Here is a 22,326-nt window from a genome sequence, read left to right on the forward strand (position 1 = left end):
CTATTTTGTATAGTTTATAGTGACAGTCGTTTTTTGTATATAGTTTGTATATTGACATCTATATAGTGACATCCATAATAGTATTTGGAATAAAACTTCTATCAATACTTTCATTACGACAAAAAGTAGTATCTTTATTCATACATCAGAGAGAATCTGATTGCAAATCTCATTATTTTTCCAATATTCTAATTGTAACATTCACAAGGAAAAGAGTTACAAATTACTAAATCATTGTAGCAACATCTACTAGTTGTCTCGAGCATTCCTACATATTCTTTTGTTGTGTCTTTGTTTTCCACACAGTGCACACGTAACTGTTTCAGTATACAAATATTCATAAAGTCCCGTGCGTCGCGACTTCGTCGGTCTTCCTTATTTGCCCTTCACTATCGGTGGTAGGACCACATTATCTAACACCTCTATTGGAAGGTCCCATGTAGTTTCATCTGGAAGTGGATTAACGGGCACTTCATATATCTTCTTAAAGTATTCCTTGGTGTAATAGGCAGAATAATATTTTGGTGCTTCTATGTGTGTGTAGTCCAATATTGCCATAGCATGTGGACAAGGAATCTCATCCACTTGAAATCGTTTGCACGAGCATTCCCTTTTTTGCATACAGACTATGTTCCGCCTTTGTTCAACATCCATTACTACATATACATAATCGGTTGAAGGCCTCACCTAAATTTAAATATATATCATTAGTAAAACAAGGATATGACAAGTATTAATGCACTTTTGTCAAAGTATGTTATTTAGGCGTATGAAGTAAGACATGTTAAAGGAATATTTACCGTCATCTTCTGCAATAAACTACTATTTTCCTTCAGTACTTCGTTATATGTTTTCCTAGGCCAGTAAATATACTCATTGCAGTCATTCTATTTGTATTATTCCATTCCATAATCAAATTCATCATGTAATCTAGAAAACTCATGATTGGTGGCTTTCTTGCCTCTCTGTTTCTTGCATTGAGTGACTCGGCAATATTTGAAGTCATCACCATGGATCTAATAACAGTGGAATGCACTATGGACCACTTTTCATACCCAACTTGGAACAGGTAACCCCTTACCCTCCTATCAATGATGTCCATATCTTGGATAAGGCGATTAAAATCTTCAATTTTGTATGCTCTGGCCATTGCAAAAAATACTTCCCTCAGTCGGTCATGGTTCTTCTTGAACTGCTTCTTTATGTTATTCCAAAGATGGAAGATGCATACACAGTAAGATACCTCAGGATATATGTTGCAGCCAAACGCACACGCAAGTATACGCGGTCGTCAAGTAATAAAGTGACTAAAAGTCGGATGTCGAACCCACGAGGACTTGTGATTAACTATTAACTAAATTAGACTATCCTAATTATCTAAACAAGAATTAAACCTAAAAATATTTTATTCTAAACTAATTAAATAAGAAAATATAAATAATGAACTTTGAATAGAGAAAGAGCAGATTTTTATGATATCAATGTAAGGAAAACGATCTAGGGTTATGGGCTATCTAACAATCCTATTGTATTTTTCAATTGAATTGACCGACTAATTTATCTAGCTTATTGGTTGACAGGGATAATATTGCTCATAAGAATCTGTCGAGTTCTTACTCGCCTATTCAAGCTAACCTAACGCCTATATGTCTATGGAGTTAGAATCAACAAGAACGCATGTATAATTCCTGTAAATCAACCACGCAAGGCAATTAGGTATATGTCTATCCTAACCACGAATCCGTTCCCCGATGCCCGAGTTCAAGAACTTGCCCTACTCAATCCTATATGCAATATAGAATTCCCACTTTCGAGTTCAATTCTAGATTCGTAGATAATATTCAATTGGTGATCAAGCAATTAAATAATTAAGTGCAAGATTGAATAAATAAACTAATATGATAAATCAAGAAGTCAAAATCAATATCCGAATAACAATAGTCATGAAAGAACCACAACCCTAGAACGTGAAGTTTAGCTCTACATAGACATGGTAGCCAAACAACAAATCATACAAAGAAACATAAAAATTACTAAGTTTGGTGGAAGAAAGATGAAACTTGATGAATAACAGCCTCCACAGCTTTTTCGTGGCTTTTTCCCTCTCCCCAATATGTTCGATAACCTAAAGGAGACGTTTTTGGCTTATATATTGCGTACAAAAGTCGTGGGCCAAAGCTCTCCTATTCCTAGTCCAAATCGGCTTCAGGGATTGATGCTAAGGTGGATGCGACGCATCCACCTCGTCCTCCATTTCAATTTTGCCTGCGAAGGTGGATGCGACGCATCCACCTTGTCCTCTATTTCTCAGCTTTGCATGCGAAGGTGGATGCGACGCATCCACCCCTAGTTCCTCCATCTCAGCTTTGCCCAGGTGCGGATGCTATGGCGGATGCTATGGGCTGACTTCACTGCTAAGGGTGCGCGAACTGATCTTTTTCTAGATTGGATGCGACGCATCCAATCTCTCTTCCTCTACCTAGAGCACCTTTTCTTCATATTTTTGCACTCCAAACACCCTAATTCACCACACACAACTCAATTAGTCATAAAACCAATAATTAAACCATGTTGGGCATTTTAAAGATCAAATAACATCAAGAAGCGGTTAAAACATGGGTAAAGTAACATCAACACATATCGAAATATGCCAAACATCAGTACCCCACACTTAAACCTTTGTTCGTCCTCGAACAAACCATCATATAGTAGACAAAACAAAATTAAGCTCTTATCATTCAAAGCACACTGCACCTATGACCATGGTTATTTGCAACAATTAGGCTCTAGACTATGCATCACACACACTTCCCTTTACTTATGCCCTTCTTTAAACATATTCGAACAAAGACAACATGCTCACAACAACCCTAACCTCAAAAACCGACTCAATGTCACAATGCACTCATGGCTTGAACACCCAACATCATAGAGAAGTCTAATAACGTTACCTATCCCTCGTGAAACCATGTGCCCTCACAACAAACGCAGAGAGAGTAAAATCAATCCACACATTCGAATCTCATGATCAAATATATTTTAATGACTCACATATATCAAAGAAAATCACTCACTCTCACAGAGAAGTCACATGCATGCAATTGGTACCATAGGCTTGCCCTTAATGTAAATCTCTACTAATGTAAGCTCGCTCGATCTAAAATCAATTAGGACTTTTTCATGGTTGTAATATGGGCTAAGGGAAAGGTAGGATATATTTTAGGAATAGTGACTCAACCTCCTAAGCACTTTAACACATCATCAAATAACTTAAGCGCAAATTCTTCAACACCACTTCAATTTCACAAATAATATCACCCCAACAATATTTCCTCTTTCTTTAAGCACTACTTTAATTCATACCCACTAGCAAGAACAAGACAACAATTTATTCCTCTATATTTTTCTTTCTTTTTTTTTTCTTTTTCTTTCAATTTCGCTAGTGGTGTATTATTTTACAACATAAGTGCACCCTTCTTTCTTTCATTGGTTCCACTCAAAAGTCACCCCACACTTAGTCCCTTCTTACTTCTTTTAGCACTCATCTAACAATTAAAGTGCTTTAAGAGGTAAAAGGATCAAAACAATGTCAATTAAGAATAAAAAGGGTATAGGCTTGTAATGTGGGTACCAAACAAAAGTCAATAGGCTCAAAAGGGTTAACTAAGGATCAATTTTATTTGGGATAAGCAATAAGCTCAAAAAGATCAAAGAAAGCCTAAAATCATTTTTCAAACCGAGCATCACCTAAAATTTCGCTTCAACTCACATACCGGGCAAGTTCTAGACACAAGTACACTACATGGACAACACAAAAACCTTACCACACATGGCACATGACTCATTAAGGACGGTCACATTCCGACTCTCAAGCAATGCAAGTATTCACGGAGCCACGAGATATTAAGCATTAAGCGCAAAGTGAATATAAGTCATGTAAACGAGACATAGGCACCACAAAACATGCTATCCAATTTAACAAGGCATCATCAATAAATTCAAATCATACAGAAGATACTACACATGCCAAAGTATAAATATGTTACTATCAAACAAGTCAAGGGCGCCTAGGTTCATCATTCTTGCTCCTTTTATTCCCTAAATTCCTAATCTACTCAGAAAAAAAGCTACCCGGTTCAAACTACATCCCATGGAAAAGAACCGAGGCACAAAGAAAAACCACAGGGAATTATTACTACCTAAGAAAGCTAAAAGACAATTTTGGATTTTTAGTTTAGACTTTAATCCCTCAAGAAAACTGTCTAGGAGATTAATCGTCGGGAAAAGTCCAATTTTTCTACTTTTTTCATTTTTTTTTTCCACAAAAACTACTACACTTAAGAATGAGTACTACAACTAAGCTAAAATAGCACAGAAACTCATCCAAACGATCTCCTCACCCCACACTTAAAATTTTGCAATGTCCTCAATGCACACTATAAATAATAAGAGGGTAAACGAGACTCCCTGGTAGGCCAAAGGCCGAAGCAATAGCGGCTCACGAGGTACTCAGACTTCCCCCAGGCATCGTCCTTTGTGTGGGCACCCCACACTTAGTCCTCACCATCTAGCTCGCTTTTGCACTCTTCTAATGGCTTTGCTTCCTATGCTCATAATCCTACAAAACAAAAATAAATACTACAAAATAATAAAAATAAAATAAAATAAAAAGTAAACAAAAATAAAATAAAGCAGTAAATCTGGGTTGCCTCCCAACAAGCGCCTGATTTAACGTAGTGGCACGACTTGAACCACTTTCTGCCTCCACCTCGAACTTATGAATTGTACCCCTAACATGGCATCCAGTCTGTGGCTATGTTCCTTTGGTGGGGATACAAAAATAAATAGGCCAAGTAACAAATTTTTCACTCTATACTTCTCGGCCTTTATATGAGGAATATAATTTTTTCTCTCTGGCACGACAAATCCAAGAATGTAAGCATCCTGTTCCTCTTCCATTGACTCCTCCAAAGGCTTAGATGACTCGATTTCCATGTCATCATCCAAATACAATGTCGAAAAATGTTTAGAATGAGAACCAACACGCCCTAACTTTGGAATTGTATTACTATTTATATCCTCATATGTGCACACATTAGAGTCTTCAAATATAACATTATCTGCTACCTCGTATTGCTCTAGTGTACTTTTCTCAACATGGGCATCATCAACAGAAATATGCTCGAATGATTGGCTCTCCACTTTTAGCTCCTCAATTTGGCGTATAAGCTCCTTTTCAGCTTCTGACAACTCATTACTATTTTGTTGGGCGATAGACGCAACAACCTTTGCATTTAATTTATCTTGCAAGTCGTGAATAGTAGTGACAAATTTATCGATCCCTTGTCCTAGTTTAGATCTTCCCTCTATAAAGTGTCTCATCCCATCAGTAAGTTCCTCACGTTGAGCTTCATATATTTCTAACTTTTCAGCCTGTTCTGCCAGCCAAGTTTGGCTCAAAATCTCCTCTTTTTCAAAAATTTTCTCTTGCTGGTACTCGCTCTCTTCATTCAATTCTTCCATATTGGCCTTCATTCTTGTGATTGCTGCCCTCATTTTTTTCATATCTTTTTTGAGTTCATCCTGTTGCTCTGCTACTTGCCTCAAAATATCCCTAATATATGCATCAGGTTCCATATCCTGCACTTCATTGCCCCTATCAAACTCAGAAACATCATTAGAAAGATCATAATAAGGGCTCAGAGAAGGATGAACAAAATTAGGACAACCATCCCAATGGCCATCTTGACCACCACACATATTACAAATATTCCACTCAAAGGATTGAGATTGTGCGCACAAATCGGTCCCGAAAATATTCTGACAATTTTTCCACAAGTGGGGTCCTCCACAATATGGACAAGGATCATCAAAATAAGAATAACCATCATTCGAATAATTTTCATTCCAAGATGCCATGCTAAAATAAATAAAAAATACTAACTAAACTAAAATAAAATAAAAAACATGAATAGATAAAAAAAATGTCTAATCTAGAAAAATAGCAAATTTCTAAGTCCCCGGCAACGGCGCCAAAAACTTGTTGCAGCCAAACGCACACGCAAGTATACGCGGTCGTCAAGTAATAAAGTGACTAAAAGTCGGATGTCGAACCCACGAGGACTTGTGATTAACTATTAACTAAATTAGACTATCCTAATTATCTAAACAAGAATTAAACCTAAAAATATTTTATTCTAAACTAATTAAATAAGAAAATATAAATAATGAACTTTGAATAGAGAAAGAGTAGATTTTTATGATATCAATGTAAGGAAAACGATCTAGGGTTATGGGCTATCTAACAATCCTATTGTATTTTTCAATTGAATTGACCGACTAATTTATCTAGCTTATTGGTTGACAGGGATAATATTGCTCATAAGAATCTGTCGAGTTCTTACTCGCCTATTCAAGCTAACCTAACGCCTATATGTCTATGGAGTTAGAATCAACAAGAACGCATGTATAATTCCTGTAAATCAACCACGCAAGGCAATTAGGTATATGTCTATCCTAACCACGAATCCGTTCCCCGATGCCCGAGTTCAAGAACTTGCCCTACTCAATCCTATATGCAATATAGAATTCCCACTTTCGAGTTCAATTCTAGATTCGTAGATAATATTCAATTGGTGATCAAGCAATTAAATAATTAAGTGCAAGATTGAATAAATAAACTAATATGATAAATCAAGAAGTCAAAATCAATATCCGAATAACAATAGTCATGAAAGAACCACAACCCTAGAACGTGAAGTTTAGCTCCACATAGACATGGTAGCCAAACAACAAATCATACAAAGAAACATAAAAATTACTAAGTTTGGTGGGAGAAAGATGAAACTTGATGAATTCCGGCCTTCACAGCTTTTTCGTGGCTTTTTCCCTCTCCCCAATATGTTCGATAACCTAAAGGAGACGTTTTTGGCTTATATATTGCGTACAAAAGTCGTGGGCCAAAGCTCTCCTATTCCTAGTCCAAATCGGCTTCAGGGATTGATGCTAAGGTGGATGCGACGCATCCACCTCGTCCTCCATTTCAATTTTGCCTGCGAAGGTGGATGCGACGCATCCACCTTGTCCTCTATTTCTCAGCTTTGCATGCGAAGGTGGATGCGACGCATCCACCCCTAGTTCCTCCATCTCAGCTTTGCCCAGGTGCGGATGCTATGGCGGATGCTATGGGCTGACTTCACTGCTAAGGGTGCGCGAACTGATCTTTTTCTAGATTGGATGCGACGCATCCAATCTCTCTTCCTCTACCTAGAGCACCTTTTCTTCATATTTTTGCACTCCAAACACCCTAATTCACCACACACAACTCAATTAGTCATAAAACCAATAATTAAACCATGTTGGGCATTTTAAAGATCAAATAACATCAAGAAGCGGTTAAAACATGGGTAAAGTAACATCAACACATATCGAAATATGCCAAACATCAATATACAATCGAAGCACCCCTCAATATGCTTGCATGACGACCAGATACGATGCACATCCTTTCCCTTTCCCCAAAAGCCTATCTAAACCTTTCAAAAAACCATTCCCACGAAGCATCATTTTCAGAATCGACAACAGCATATGCTAGTGAAAAATTTTTACTATTTTTGTTATACACGAATAACAACTATCTATAACATATATAATTATTATACGAGACTGCGACATATTCACCTGCCGCATCTTGTGCGCTAGCTGTTAACATTGTCCTCATGTGTGATGATTTAAGGAATGTCCTGTCAACCACTACAATAGGGTAGCAGTATTTTCATTCTATGATTGATGCATTTAGTGCTACAAAAACATACATGAAGCGCCCGTCCTCTGATTTATGTAACATTGTGACAGAACTAGGATTTGTCATATTTATCATATATAAGTGACCCGGCAGTTTACTATAAAATTCGCGTGGTATCCCTCTTAGCAGTTCAAGCGCCTTTTCTTTTGTTCTATAAGCTTTTACGCAACTCATATTAATCACATATTGTTGTTTCATGTCGCTCATGATGTCTGCCGGAGTGTATATTATTTTTGGATTGGCATATTTGTTGAAAATTATTTTTGTAATGGCTAATGAAGTAGCATGACATTGTGAAAACAGTCTACTCGTCTCTAGGCAAGTGTGAACATCATTGAACCATCTAACCTTGAAGACATTTGATTTGTGTAGACTTGAAGATCTAAGACTCCATTTGCAACTTTTATCCACGCATGTAAGACAATACCTATTTAAAATATAGTGTTATGATAATGCACTTCTTCAGATTTTTATACTTGTGTCTCAAATAAACAAGCATTATACATATGCAATCTCATTATACAATAATTATACATTCTTTATACAAGCAGTATACACAAAATTACAGAGAAGTGCAATCTCATACGTAGGAATCATACCTTGTTGTAGATGATCTATCCAATATAAATTGACATTTTTCTCGTATTGTGTAGTGCTTTATTACACTAATGAGTGTATCTTTGTCCCAATACAACTGACCTTCTACAATTTCTTCATGTTGTGGATTGTCTATTATACAATTTTCCTTCATTATCTCAATTTTGTCTTCTTTTCCATGGTTATTCATCATCTCAACAATATCAGTTCCGTCTACTTCTTCTACGTTCTGACATTGTAAACCAGCTGAAGTTGTTCCGAGTAAGTTACCACCCAGGTATGAACTTGAATATGAGCATTCAGCACTTAAACACACAGTTTTCAACGTTATGCATAATAGATATTCAGTGATATCCAGGTTTTACTTTTTCATCTCCATATACAAGCGCACACTCATATCATTGTATATTGGAATTGCTACATAGCCATCCTTCACTGTGTATTTTATCTCCATCGCACTTGTAATTGAATCTCTACCCAATTGCTTGTATATCTCATCAACAAAATACTCATAGCTACAATCCGAATTGATCAGCACGCCATTAACAAGGAAATTTACAAATTTACTCTTACTTACCTACTCACCACTGTGTTGAAGTAAAATCGGAATCAAAATTGGAACAGTAGTTCCAACATTCACAATCTCCATATACATTAGTTGAGTTTGTCGATTTTGTATCAATTTCAAATTTAAGAATGAAATCTCAACTCTATTACTCTTACTTACCCACTCACAACTGTGTTGAAGTAAAATCGGAATCAAAATTGGAACAACAGTTCCAACATTCACAATCTCAATATACATTAGTTGAGTTTGTCGATTTTGTATCAATTTCAAATTTAAGAACGAAATCTCAACTCTATTAAGCTGATTGTAAGCCGCAATTGTGCAAAAACTGAGAATTTCAGCGTGAATTTTTTGGAGCTCTGCTCGGGGTTTACTCTTCAGAAACCCTAGATTGTTTTTGACAATGTGAATAATTGGGCGACTTTTATACTGCTTGGGGGTTGAAGATTCCATACTGAAGGCGTGAATTTAGGATACAAAATCGATTAGGAGTAATTTCCTTTTGGTTTGCGTTGAGCGTAGGGTTGTTGCTAGCCTTTGTTATTGTTTTTAGGCTATGACTTGTATGGGTTATTTTGTGGCTATCAGGTGATAAAAGTTTGGCCCTAGTGGCTACAAATGAACTTCGCCCTTTAAAATATAACATGGTCACATGGGCAATCACCGAAGGGAGAATGAAAGACATAACACTGCGAATAATTTCTGTTGCTTTCATTCAATTTTGCAGTAATGAAACTTTGGCCCAATGAACTGCACATATATTGTATGTATTTCAAACTGCACATTACATCTCAATGCTTGAATTTATGAGTTTTAACTAATTTGAGTACTACCTGACAGCAGTGAGTCACAAGAAGCACAGGAACTGTTAAACTGGTTGGTACTATAGGAGATAAGTGTGCCATACATGTCACATGAGGAAGGGGCTCTTATGTTGCTAGCTAGCTTCAGACGTTCGTTTGACCCAAGAAACAAACAAAATAGAGCACATGAGGAGTAGGATAGTATCTTAAAGATGACCAAAACAACTAGATCCTCAGTGCACAGAAAGTCCGGACCAGCCTTTACACAAGAAAGTCCCTTTCATACTTAGATTTCTCTAAGTTGACACATTGCGGAGCTAGAAGCCCGAGTACGGGTTCGGCCGAACCCCAGTAGCTTTTGCTCAAATGATGTATATGTGCTAAAAGATTCATTAAATATGTAAAAATATTGAATTTAAAATCCAGTTATTAGTACTTGAATTCATCCTTCTAAAATTCAGAACCCATAAAGTTGAAATCCGCCTCTGCATCTGCAACCACGCTTCCACATCAAGCTGTCTTAAAGTCACTTCCATTGTAGTGTAATGGACCATAAGCTCGATTAAGTTGATGTACTGAAACAATAAGCTAAGCTCTAAGTTGTGTTTATGGAAGTGATGGACCATAAGCTCGATTAAGTTGATGTACGAACTTGTCTGCAAGACACATATTTTCACAATGATACTATGTTCATATGAGGATCTAGCTAAGCTAGCCAAATACGGGGGGGGGGGGGGAGAGGGGGGGAATAGGATAAATTATTTCTCTGACCAAGTCACATACAGAAAGAAATAGCTCCTGAAACAAAGAGGGTCAAGGGATTACTCTTTTGCTTCCGTTCTATCAGTTTTGACTTAGCAATGCTCTGGAGCGATCTGGCTCCAAGCTGCTCTTAATAATCAACTCGATCGATAACTTAACTTCATGTATTGATTCCTTGAGCAGAGAACTGTGCAGCTGGATTTACAAGAAGACCCAAATTCATGTGTAGTGGGAAAGTTTACAAGACATCCAAATAATTGGGCACAATGGGGACTATCTTACACAATTGAGATGACTGGTCCATAACTTGGAACTTCGCGGATATGAATACATAAGAGCTCTTACATATTCCTAATCCTTCATCTAACTTGAATCTTATCAATAGCTCAAGCACGTGCTTTTCTGCTCCCAAGAGTGAGCTCTAGATCATCCACCGCAATTCCATGTATTCTCTCGCCTTACCATGCCATAACTTTTCCACTTCCAAAATCAAATTCAGAGCCACGTCCCCTTTGAGCTGCTTCTCCACAACCAAACTCCCCATGCCCTTTCAAGGCATCTAGGAGGACATCCTGCTGAAAAGCAGGTCTAACAAGGTTAAAAGTAGGAGAAGTTGGAGCTGCTGAAGGTGCCACTATCTGGGAGCTAACCCAATGAGCAAACTCAACAGGGGAGGCATCAGACTCTTCACATTTTGTAATAGTAGCAGGTTTAGAATGTTGGCGACGGTTAGGACTTGACGGTGCAGAAACAGCGAAAATTGGATGACAGAAAGAATGCAATGCACTAGCTGATAGAGATTCCAATACAGGTTTGGGCTTTGATCTCCGAGTAGGAGAAGAAAGAGGTGGCGTGACAGGGGCACTGCTAGATATACGAGGATGAGGCAGAGAATAGGGAATGGCAGCTAAATTATGGAGAAAAGGGAGGATATATGGTGGCGGATTTCCCTCACAGCGAGAGGGACCTGGAAATGAAGATGATGTAGGACTGGCATGATAAGAAGGTGCAGGACTGGGGAAGAAAGATGACATGGGGCTAAGCTGAACTGAAGAACATGTACTGATATTCGTCGAGGCACCAGTTATCTCATTCGGTGGAGGCTTGCAGCCCTGAGTTATAGATAATTTAACAAAAAATTAGCATATAGTGGGAATAAATGGTTAGAACAACCCTAATTATATTACTACATTCTTTCGTCTAAGTATATTTCAGTCCACAATTAACATTATAAACAGCATAAAATTAGAACATGGTAATCTTTAGAAAAGCAGCAACTTTGATGAATAGATGGATAGCAAAAATCTATTCAAGCTGGTAAAAAAAATAAAACTTGAGATTTGATCAGAAATTTCAGCACTAACGGAAAATATGCATTTTTCTAGCTCCATACTAGGGTAAATAGGGAACAAATTTCAGAAGACCTGTTAAACTACTACAAAACTCAAAGATATACCAAATCAACAAATAAAAAGCAAAGATAGCCCAAGAACAGACACTGCAAATTTCCAACAAAGAAATACCACCCAGAAGAGATAAAAAAAGATCAATCCGTGAACTTTTATTTTTAAGACTTTCAATCAAACAGTGCGGGAGAAAATATCTAAGACCAGATTGCCAAACTTTATTCAGTAAGATTCAATTTTTCACGTAGTTGATCTAAAGATATGCTACTTTTTATTTCACCTTTATAAATCAACCAACAAACCCATAAGTAAACCGGCAAAAATTAGTAAAATTGGGAATGAAAAAATTAAAGACCACCACTAAAATAGTTAAATGTCTGACCTTGCGATAAGTGGTGCCATCTTCTTCGACAACCCAACCAACTTGTATACATAGAGCTTTGTAAACCTCGTTATTATCGCAGTGTTTGGGAAGTTTAAAATTATCCTGAGATCGCAGTCCAGAAAATATTTTAGCTGTGATTGCTCTTCTTCTTCTCTCTCTCCTCTTATTATTTTCCCTCTCTTCCACGTCGGTAACCTACCCGATGATCCACCGGGGACCGTCATTTTTTACCGGCGACAGCTCTTCTCTAGTCTTTTTTTTTTTAATCGTTACCCACATTTTGAGCAAACGGACACGTATCAGTATTTTGACAGTTCTGATAGCTCCATATCGTGATTTGAGACTTGTGCGTATGCCCGAAATTTAATTTGGAGGTCCCTATCTTAAGTTATGACCATTTAACGAAAACTAATAATTTAAAGGCTAAAGATTTTCAAGTTTGACCACGGGGTTGACTTTTTGATATCGGAGTCGGAATCCGATTCTGGAAAAGTGAATAGCTCCATTATGTAATTTATGACTTATGTGCTATATTTGAAGTCATTCCGGATTCATTTAATATGTTTTGGCACGAGATTCGCAAATAGAAAAGTTTAAAACTCAAAGTCCGAATCGAGGTGTGAATTACAATTTCGATGTTATTTGATGTGATTTGAGACCCCGAGTAAGTCCGTGTTATGTTACGGGACTTGTTGGGATATTTGGATAAGGTCCCGAAGGGCTCGAGTGAGTTTTGGATAGGCCACGGGATGTTTTGAATTTAGAAAATTTTGCTGGCATAACTGAACCTGTTGCAGGCCTCTGATCTCGCAATTATGCGAACCAAGCAAGTATGGCAATTGCGAGATTTTTATCGCAATTGCGAAGAAAGCCTAGGCCACCAGTTCTCGCAATTGCGAGTTTATCTTCGCAATTGCGAAGGTCCAATTGTCGCAAATGCGACATAATCTTCGCATTTGCGAAGACAGTGAGATTGTGAAAGGCATCGCAATTGCGAGTGTTTCTTCGCATTTGCGAGCTTCGCATTTGCGAAGCTCAGGTCGCAATTGCGACACCTGCAGCTGAACAAAATGACTTTTGGACGGGAATTTTGATTTATTTTCCAAATCTTCAAAACCTAAAAGCTCAAGAGGCGATTTTGGGCGATTTTCACGGGAAAACATTGGGGTAACTGTTCCTTATCATATATTGATTATATTTCATGATTTCATACTCATTTATATCATGAATTCATGAATTTATGGAAGAAAAATCAGATTTTTATAAAATCTTCCAAAAACGAAAATTTAAGATTTGAAGGTCCATTTGACATCGGAATTGGATAATTTTTGTATGGTTGGACTCATCTCGGAATGGGTGTTCGGATTTCGTGAAATTTTTCGAGATTTGAGACGTGGGTCCCACTGTCGAATATTTTATTAAATTTCGGTTTTTTATCCGAAAAATACGTAAATTCATATGGAATTAATTCGTATGATTAGTATTGAATGTATTGAATTGTTTGTGAATAGATTTGAAGCTTTCGAAGGCAAATTTAAAAGGAAAAGCTGTGGTTGAATAATTGATTGAAATTTGCAAAGCGAGGTAAGTGTCGGGAGTTAACCTTGACTTGAGAGAATAGAACCCTTAAATTATTTGTTATGTTAAATGCATATGAACGACGTATAGGCGAGGTGACGAGTGTCTATACATCGTCAAATTAACTGTTTGCCTACTTACTTGAAAAATCATAAATTGTTTTAAATCATGAATTAATTATTATAATAATTATTTCTCTCCTATTCTTTGTCAAACATTAATCTTTGAATTCTTGCATTAACTGTTACATGCTATTTGAATTATGTGTCTTAATTGTTATTTGACATTTAGCATATTAAATACTAAACTGCCTATTTTCTCCATGATTTCCATAATAATTTGCTATTTGTCGTTGGTTGTTTCATAATTATTGTATGCTTGTTGTCTTATAGTTTTATATTAATTATTGCATTTATCGAAAAACTTTCTTCTATAAGAATTGGTAAATGAATATGTTGGAGGAGCGGGTTGCACGCCGCAACAGAATTGATTGAAAAGGATATATATTGGAGGATCGGGTTGCACGCCGCAACAGACTTATGAAAAGTCCATATTGGAGGATCGGGTTGCACGCCGCAACAGACTTATTAAAAAGTCGACATACATACATATATATATATATATATATATATATATATATATATTGGGGGATTGAGTTGCACGCCGCAACAGATCTGATTAAAGGAATATATTGTGAGAGCGGGTTGCACAGTGCAACAGAATTGAATGTGAATATGTTGTGAGAGCGGGTTGCACGCTGCAACAGAATTGATGGAAATGATAATTGGTTATGACTGCTGAGTTGGCTTCAATTATTATAAATGAGTTACCTGATTCATTTCTATTTTTGTTGTTGTTACTAATATTGCGTACAGGTAATGTAAGTGACCCGCCTTAGTCTCGCCACTACTTCGTCGAGGTTAGGCTCAGCACTTACCAGTACATGGGGTCGGTTGTACTGATACTACACTCTGCACAAGATCTGCACTTCTTGTGCAGAGTTTGGAGTTGGTCCCAACGGCGTACCATAGACTTGCTCGGATTTCAGCTATTCGGAGAAAACTTGAGGTATAACTGCATGGCGTCCGCAGTTCTGTAGTCCCCGTCTATTTTACTTTAGCTGTGTGTTTATTTTCAGACTGCTTTATTTTATTCAGACCTTTATTTGTATTTATTTTAGAAGCTCGTGCACTCGTGACACCAATTCTGGGATGGTATCTAGACACCGTTATTTTTTTTTATGGATTATTTCACTATATTTTAAACTTGCTTCCGCATTTGCTTCCTTGTTATTAATAAATTTAAAATTATTTTAAAAATGGATAATATTATTCTAACGTTGGCTTGCCTAGCAAGTGAAATATTAGGCCCCATCACGGTCCGAAGGTGGGAATTTCGGGTCGTGACAGTTGGTATCAGAACACTAGGTGACATAGGTCTCACGAGTCACGAGCAAGCTTAGTAGAGTCTGAAGGATCGGTACAGAGACGTCTGTATTCATCCCTCAGAGGCTATGAAGTTTAGAAAAAATATCACTTCTTTCTTATTCTGTCGTGCGATTTTATTCTATCATCGATGATTGAACCATTCTACTCTTATTCTCTCGCAGATGGTGAGAACACGTAATACCTCTACCGATGGACAGGGACCAGTACCCTCGGTGGCAACTATGGCCAAGGGTAGAGGTCGAGGCCGAGGTCATGCTAGAGGCCGAGGCAGAGGCCGAGGTAGAGCTCAGTCCAGAGCTCGAGCAGCTACACCTGTTGTCGAACCTAAGGTAGACCTTCAGGAGGAGGTTCCAGTTCAGAATGTACCAGTTGGACCAGTTCAGGTCCCGGAAGGATTCATAGCCACTCCAGTACTTCAGGATGCTCTAGTCCATTTGGTAAGTCTTATGGAGGGCGTGGCCCAGAATGGTACATTTTCAGTGGCACCAGCCGTCTCACAGGCTGGGGGAGGAGCACAAACTACCACTACTCCCGCTCCGGAGCAGATGACTCCCCAGAATCAGGCTCCAGCAGCCCCGCCAGTTGGGGTAGTTCAGCCAGTTGTTGCGGCACAGACCGGTGATAGGCCCGCCATGTCTTTTGAGGCATTATTGAGACTGGATAAGTTTACCAAGCTCTTTCCAGTTCACTTCAGTGGTACACCTTCTGAGGACCCACAGGATTATCTTGAATGCTGCCATGAGGTGCTGCGGAACATGGGTATAGTTGAGACCAATGAAGTTGATTTTGCTGTATTCCAGAATACGGGTTCTGCCAAGAGGTGGTGGAGAGATTACACATTGACACGACCAGTCGGATCACCTGCACTTACCTGGGAGCAGTTCTCTCAGCTATTTCTGGAGAAGTTCCTCCCTATCACACTGAGAGAGGAATTCCGCAAGCAATTTGAGCGTCTACAGCAGGGCAGTATGACTCTTACTCAGTATGAGTCCCGTTTTGTAGATTTGGCCCGTCATGCTCTCCTTTGACTACCTACGGAGGGAGAGAGAGTGAGGAGGTTTATTGAGGGACTCACTCACCCTATCAGACTTCAGATGGCCAAGGAAACCGAAAGTGAGATTTCTTTTCAGGCAGCTGCTAATGTCGCCAGGAGGATCGAGATGGTTCTTGCACAGGAGAGAGGGCAGAGGTCTGATAAGAGGTCTCGTCAGTTCGGTGGTTTCAGTGATGCCTCGTCTGGAGGCATGGGTAATTTTGGTAGGGGTCATCCTCCCAGACCGTTTCATTCAGCACTTCATGCATCTCCCGGTGCTTCAGGGAGTCACAGTCCTATTATACCTTACTCTGGGCAGCCAGTATTCAGTGCACATTCAGCTCCTATCAGTGCACCACCACTCCAGAGTTACTACAATGGTTATCCGGCCTATTTGGGACAGCCTCAGTTTCAGCAGCCACGGCATCCAGATGGGTGTTATGAATGTGGAAACATTGGTCATATCAGGAGGTATTGCCCTAGATTGGCGAGTAACAGATCTCGACAAGATTCTCGTGTCATCATACCAGCACCAGTTGCTTCACCGCCTGCTCAGCCAGCTAGAGGTAGAGGTCAGGCCATTAGAGGTGGAGGCCAGCCAGTTAGAGGCCATCCCAGAGATGCAGTTCAGAGTGGTGGAGCCCAGCCCCGATTTTATGCTTTTCCAGCTAGGCCTGAGGCCGATTCATCTGATGCTGTGATCACAGGTATTATTCCAGTTTGCCATAGAGATGCTTCAGTTCTATTTGATCCAGGATCTACTTATTCCTATATGTCCTCCTATTTTGCTTCATATTTGGTTGTGCCTTATGATTCTCTGAGTGCTTCTGTGTGTGTATCTACACCGGTGGGAGACTCTGTTGTAGTAGATCATGTCTATAGTTCGTATGTGGTTACTATTGGTAAACTTGAGACTAGTGCGGATCTTCTACTTCTTGATATGGTAGATTTTGATGTCATCTTGGGTATGGATTGGTTGTCTCCTTATTATGCAATATTGGACTGTCATGCCAAGACAGTGACCCTAGCTATGTCGGGGTTACCTCGGTTAGAGTGTAAAGGAACTCCTGGCCATTCTGCCAGTAGGGTTATTTCTTATATGAAAGCTCGGTGTATGGTAGATAAAGGATATCTAGCCTATTTGGCTTATATTCGCGATCCCAGTGCGGATGTCCCTTCTATGGACTCAGTACCAGTTGTTCGTGAATTTCCAGAAGTATTTCCTGCAGATTTGCTGGGGATACCACCCGACAGAGATATTGACTTCTGTATTGATTTGGCTCCGGGCACTCAGCCCATTTCTATTCCCCCATACCGTATGGCCCTGCCAGAGTTGAAAGAATTGAAAGAGCAGTTATAAGACTTGCTTGATCAGAGATTCATTAGACCCAATGTCTCGCCCTAAGGTGCACCAGTTTTATTTGTAAAGAAGAAAGATAACTCTATGCGGATGTGTATAGATTATCGGCTATTGAACAAGGCCACTATCAAAAACAAATATCTGCTGCCAAGAATTGATGACTTATTTGATCAGCTTCAGGGTGCCAAGATATTTTCGAAGATCGATTTGAGGTCTGGTTACCATCAGTTGAAGATTAGGGCATCTGATGTCCCTAAAATAGCTTTTCGAACTCGGTATGGGCATTACAAGTTCCTAGTGATGTCATTTGGGTTGACAAATGCCCTAGCAGCATTTATGGATTTGATGAATCGGGTGTTCAAGCCTTAATTGGATTCTTTTGTGGTTGTATTCATTGATGATATCTTAATTTACTCCAGCAGTCGAGAGGAACATGAGCAACATCTTCGAAGTGTGCTTCACACCTTGAAGAATAATCAGTTATATGCCAAGTTTTCAAAATGTGAGTTTTGGTTAGACTCAGTTGCCTTTTTGGGGCATGTTGTATCAGCAAAAGGCATAAAGGTGGATCCTAAGAAGATTGAGGCTGTTCAGAATTGGCCTAGACCTACTTCAGTTATAGAAATCCGGAGTTTCCTGGGTTTAGCAGGTTATTATCGTCGGTTCGTGGAAGGGTTTTCATCTATAGCAAGCCCATTGACCAGATTGACCCAGAAAGGTATCCCATTCAGATGGTCAGACAAGTGTGAGATGAGCTTTCAGAAGCTCAAGACCGCTTTGACTACGGCGCCAATGTTGGTATTACCCACAGGTTCAGGATCGTATACGGTATATTGTGACGCATCTCACATTGGGCTTGGTGCAGTATTAATGCAAGATGGCAAGGTAATTGCATATATGTCACAGCAGTTGAAAGTTCACGAGAAAAAGTATCATGTTCATGACTTAGAATTGGCAGCCATTATTTATGCGCTAAAGATTTGGAGGCATTACCTCTACGGTGTCTCGTGTGAGGTATTTACTGATCATCATAGCCTTTAGTATCTGTTCAAACAAAAGGATCTTAATTTGAGGCAGAGAAGATGGATGGAGTTGTTGAAATACTATGATATCCTCATTTTGTATCACCCCGGAAAGGCTAATGTGGTGGCCGATGCTTTGAGTAGAAAGGTTGTGAGTATGGGCAGTCTTGCGTATATTCTGGTTGGTGAGAGGCCATTAGCTGCAAATGTTCAGACTTTGGCTAATCAGTTCGTGAGGTTAGATGTTTCAGAACCCAGTCGGGTTTTAGCTTGCAAAGTCGCTCGGTCTTCTTTATATGAGCGCATTAGACAGAGGCAGTATGATGATCCTCACTTACTTGTCCTTAAGGACACGGTGCGGCACGGTGATGCCAAACAGGTTGTTGTGGGGGAAGATGGGGTTCTGCGAATGCAGGGTCGTATTTGTGTGCCTAATGTGGATGGACTTTGTGAATTAATTCTTGAAGAAGCACACAGTTTCAGGTATTCTATTCATCCAGGTACCGCCAAAATGTATCAAGATTTGCGGCAACATTATTGGTGGAGGAGAATGAAAAAGGATATAGTTGCATATGTAGCTCGGTGTCTGAATTGTCAGCAAGTTAAGTACGAGCATCAGAGACCTGGTGGTTTGCTTCAGAAGTTAGAAATTCCTGAGTGGAAGTGGGAGCGTATCACTATGGATTTTGTTGTCGGGCTCCCACGGACGCAGAGTAAATTTGACGCAGTTTGGGTCATTGTGGACAGGTTGACCACGTCAGCACATTTCATTCCAGTGGCAGTTACCTATTCTTCAGAGAGGTTAGCTGAAATTTACATTCGTGAGATTGTCCGCCTTCACGATGTGCCCGTGTCTATTATTTCAGATCGAGGTACGCAGTTTGCCTCACATTTTTGGAGGGTTGTACAACGTGAGTTAGGCACGCTGGTTGAGTTGAGTACAGCATTTCATCCACAGATAGACGGACAGTCAGAGCGCACCATTCAGATATTGGAAGATATGATTCGCGCTTGTGTTATAGACTTTGGAGGTTCTTGGGATCATTTCTTGCCACTTGCGGAGTTTGCTTATAATAATAACTACCAGTCGAGCATTCAGATGGCTCTATATGAGGCATTATACGGAAGGCGATGCCGATCGCCAGTTTGTTGGTTTGAACCGGGAGAGGCTCGGTTGTTGGGTACCGATTTGGTACAGGATGCCTTGGATAAGGTCAAGATTATTCAGGATCGACTTCGCACAGCTCAGTCTAGGCAAAAGAGTTATGCCGACCATAAAGTTCGTGATATTGCATTCATGGTTGGAGAAAGAATATTGCTCCGAGTTTCACCTATTAAAGGTGTAATGAGGTTCGGAAAGAAGGGCAAGTTGAACCCTAGGTATATCGGACCCTTTGAAATTCTTGAAAGGGTGGGTGAAGTGGCCTACAGGCTTGCATTACCACCTCATTGATCAGCGGTTCATCCAGTGTTCCATGTGTCTATGCTCCGGAAATATCATGGTGATCCGTCCCATGTGTTAGATTTCAGCTCAGTCCAATTGGACAAAGATTTGACTTACGAGGAGGAGCCGGTGGCTATTCTAGCCCGGCAGGTCCGACAGTTGAGGTCTAAGAGTTATCCTTCAGTTTGGGTGCAATAGAGAGGTCAGCCGGTAAAGGCATCTACCTGGGAATCCGAGTCGGACATGCGGAGTAAATATCCACACCTTTTCTCCAGCTCAGGTACTAACTCCGTTCGAGAACGAACGTTTGTTTTAGAGGTGGAGAATGTGATGACTCAAAATGTCATCTTTACATTAAATAAGTTATTCTGTGTTCTAAGACCTCGAAAAGCACCATTTATCATTCCTCGACTTACGTGCGTAGTCCGTATAATTTTTCACAAAGTTTTCATGTAAAAAATGGATTAAAATGTGAAATAGAGCCTTAAAACTCAACTGAGTTGACTTTGGTAAACATTTTGAGCAAACGGATACGGATCAGTATTTTGATAGTTCCGGTAGCTCTGTTACGTGATTTGGAACTTGGGCGTATGCCCGGAATTTAATTTGGAGGTCCCTAGTTCAAGTTATGACCATTTAACGGAAACTAGTAATTTAAAGGCTAAAGATTTCTAAGTTTGACCACGGGGTTGACTTTTTGATTTCGGAGTCGGAATCCGATTCTGGAAAAGTGAATAGCTCCGTTATATCATTTATGACTTATGTGCTATATTTGAAGTCATTCCGGATTCATTTAATATGTATTGGCATGAGATTCGCAAATGGAAAAGTTTAAAACTCAAAGTCCGAATCGAGGTGTGAATTGCAATTTCGATGTTATTTGATGTGATTTGAGACCCCGAGTAAGTTCGTATTATGTTACGGGACTTGTTTGGATATTTGGATAAGGTCCCGAGGGGCTCGGGTGAGTTTCGGATAGGCCACGAGATGTTTTGAATTTAGAAAATTTGGCTGGTATAACTGAACATGTTGCAGGCCTCTGATCTCGCAATTGCGAGATCAGGCATCACAAATGCGAACCAAGCAGGTATGGCAATTGCGAAATTTTTATCGCAATTGCGAAGAAAGCCTAGGCCAGTAGTTCTCGCAATTGCGAGTTTATCTTCGCAATTGCGAAGGTCCAATTGTCGCAAATGCGACATAATCTTCTCATTTGCGAAGGCTGCGAGATTGTGAAGGGCATCGCAATTGCGAGTGTTTCTTCGCATTTGCAAAGCTCAGGTCGCAATTGCGACACCTGCAGCTGAACAAAATGACTTTTGGGCGGAATTTTTGATTCATTTTCCAAATCTTCAAAACCTAAAACCTCAAGAGGTGATTTTGGGCGATTTTCACGGGAAAATATTGGGGTAAGTGTTCCTTATCCTATATTGATTATATTTCATGATTTCATACTCATATCATGAATCCGTGAATTTATGGAGGAAAAATCAGATTTTTATAAAATCTTCCAAAAACAAAAATTTAAGATTTGAAGGTCCATTTGACATCGGAATTGGATAATTTTTGTATGGTTGGACTCGTCTCGGAATGGGTGTTCGGATTTCGTGAGTTTTTTCGAGATTTGAGATGTGGGTCCCACTGTCAAATATTTTATTGAATTTCGGATTTTTATCCGAAAAATATGTAAATTCATATGGAATTAATTTCTATGATTAGTATTGAATGTATTGAATTATTTGTGAATAGATTTGAAGCTTTCAGAGGCAAATTTAAAAGGAAAAGCTGTGGTTGAATAATTGATTGGAATTTGCAAAGCGAGTTAAGTGTCGGGGTTAACCTTGACTTGAGGAAATAGAACCCTTAAATTATTTGTTATGTGAAATGCATGTGAACGACGTATAGGCGAGGTGACGAGTGTCTATACGTCGTCAAATTGACTGTTTGCCTACTTACTTGAAAAATTATAAATTATTTTAAATCATGAATTAATTATTATAATAATTATTTCTCTCCTATTCTTTGTCAAACATTAATCTTTGAATTCTTGCATTAATTGTTACATGCTATTTGAATTATGTGTCTTAATTGTTATTTGACATTTAGCATATTAAAT

General features: G+C 39.1%; 1 protein-coding gene and 1 pseudogene across 1 annotated transcript; both read right to left on the reverse strand.

Moving 5' to 3' along the window:
- Nucleotides 1–375: 375 nt before the first annotated feature.
- LOC138904614 (uncharacterized) lies at nt 376–1,150 on the reverse strand. The gene is made up of 3 exons (XM_070193117.1): nt 962–1,150; nt 801–887; nt 376–687 (listed from the first exon to the last, which is right to left on the reverse strand). The coding sequence occupies exons 1-3, from the start codon at nt 1,148–1,150 to the stop codon at nt 376–378; spliced, it is 588 nt and encodes a 195-aa protein (XP_070049218.1).
- A 9,371-nt stretch (nt 1,151–10,521) lies between these two features.
- LOC104090053 (BES1/BZR1 homolog protein 2-like) lies at nt 10,522–12,659 on the reverse strand (annotated as a pseudogene).
- Between the last annotated feature and the right edge of the window lie 9,667 nt (nt 12,660–22,326).

Source organism: Nicotiana tomentosiformis, chromosome 2 (assembly GCF_000390325.3).
Source record: "Nicotiana tomentosiformis chromosome 2, ASM39032v3, whole genome shotgun sequence".
NCBI lineage: Eukaryota > Viridiplantae > Streptophyta > Magnoliopsida > Solanales > Solanaceae > Nicotiana > Nicotiana tomentosiformis.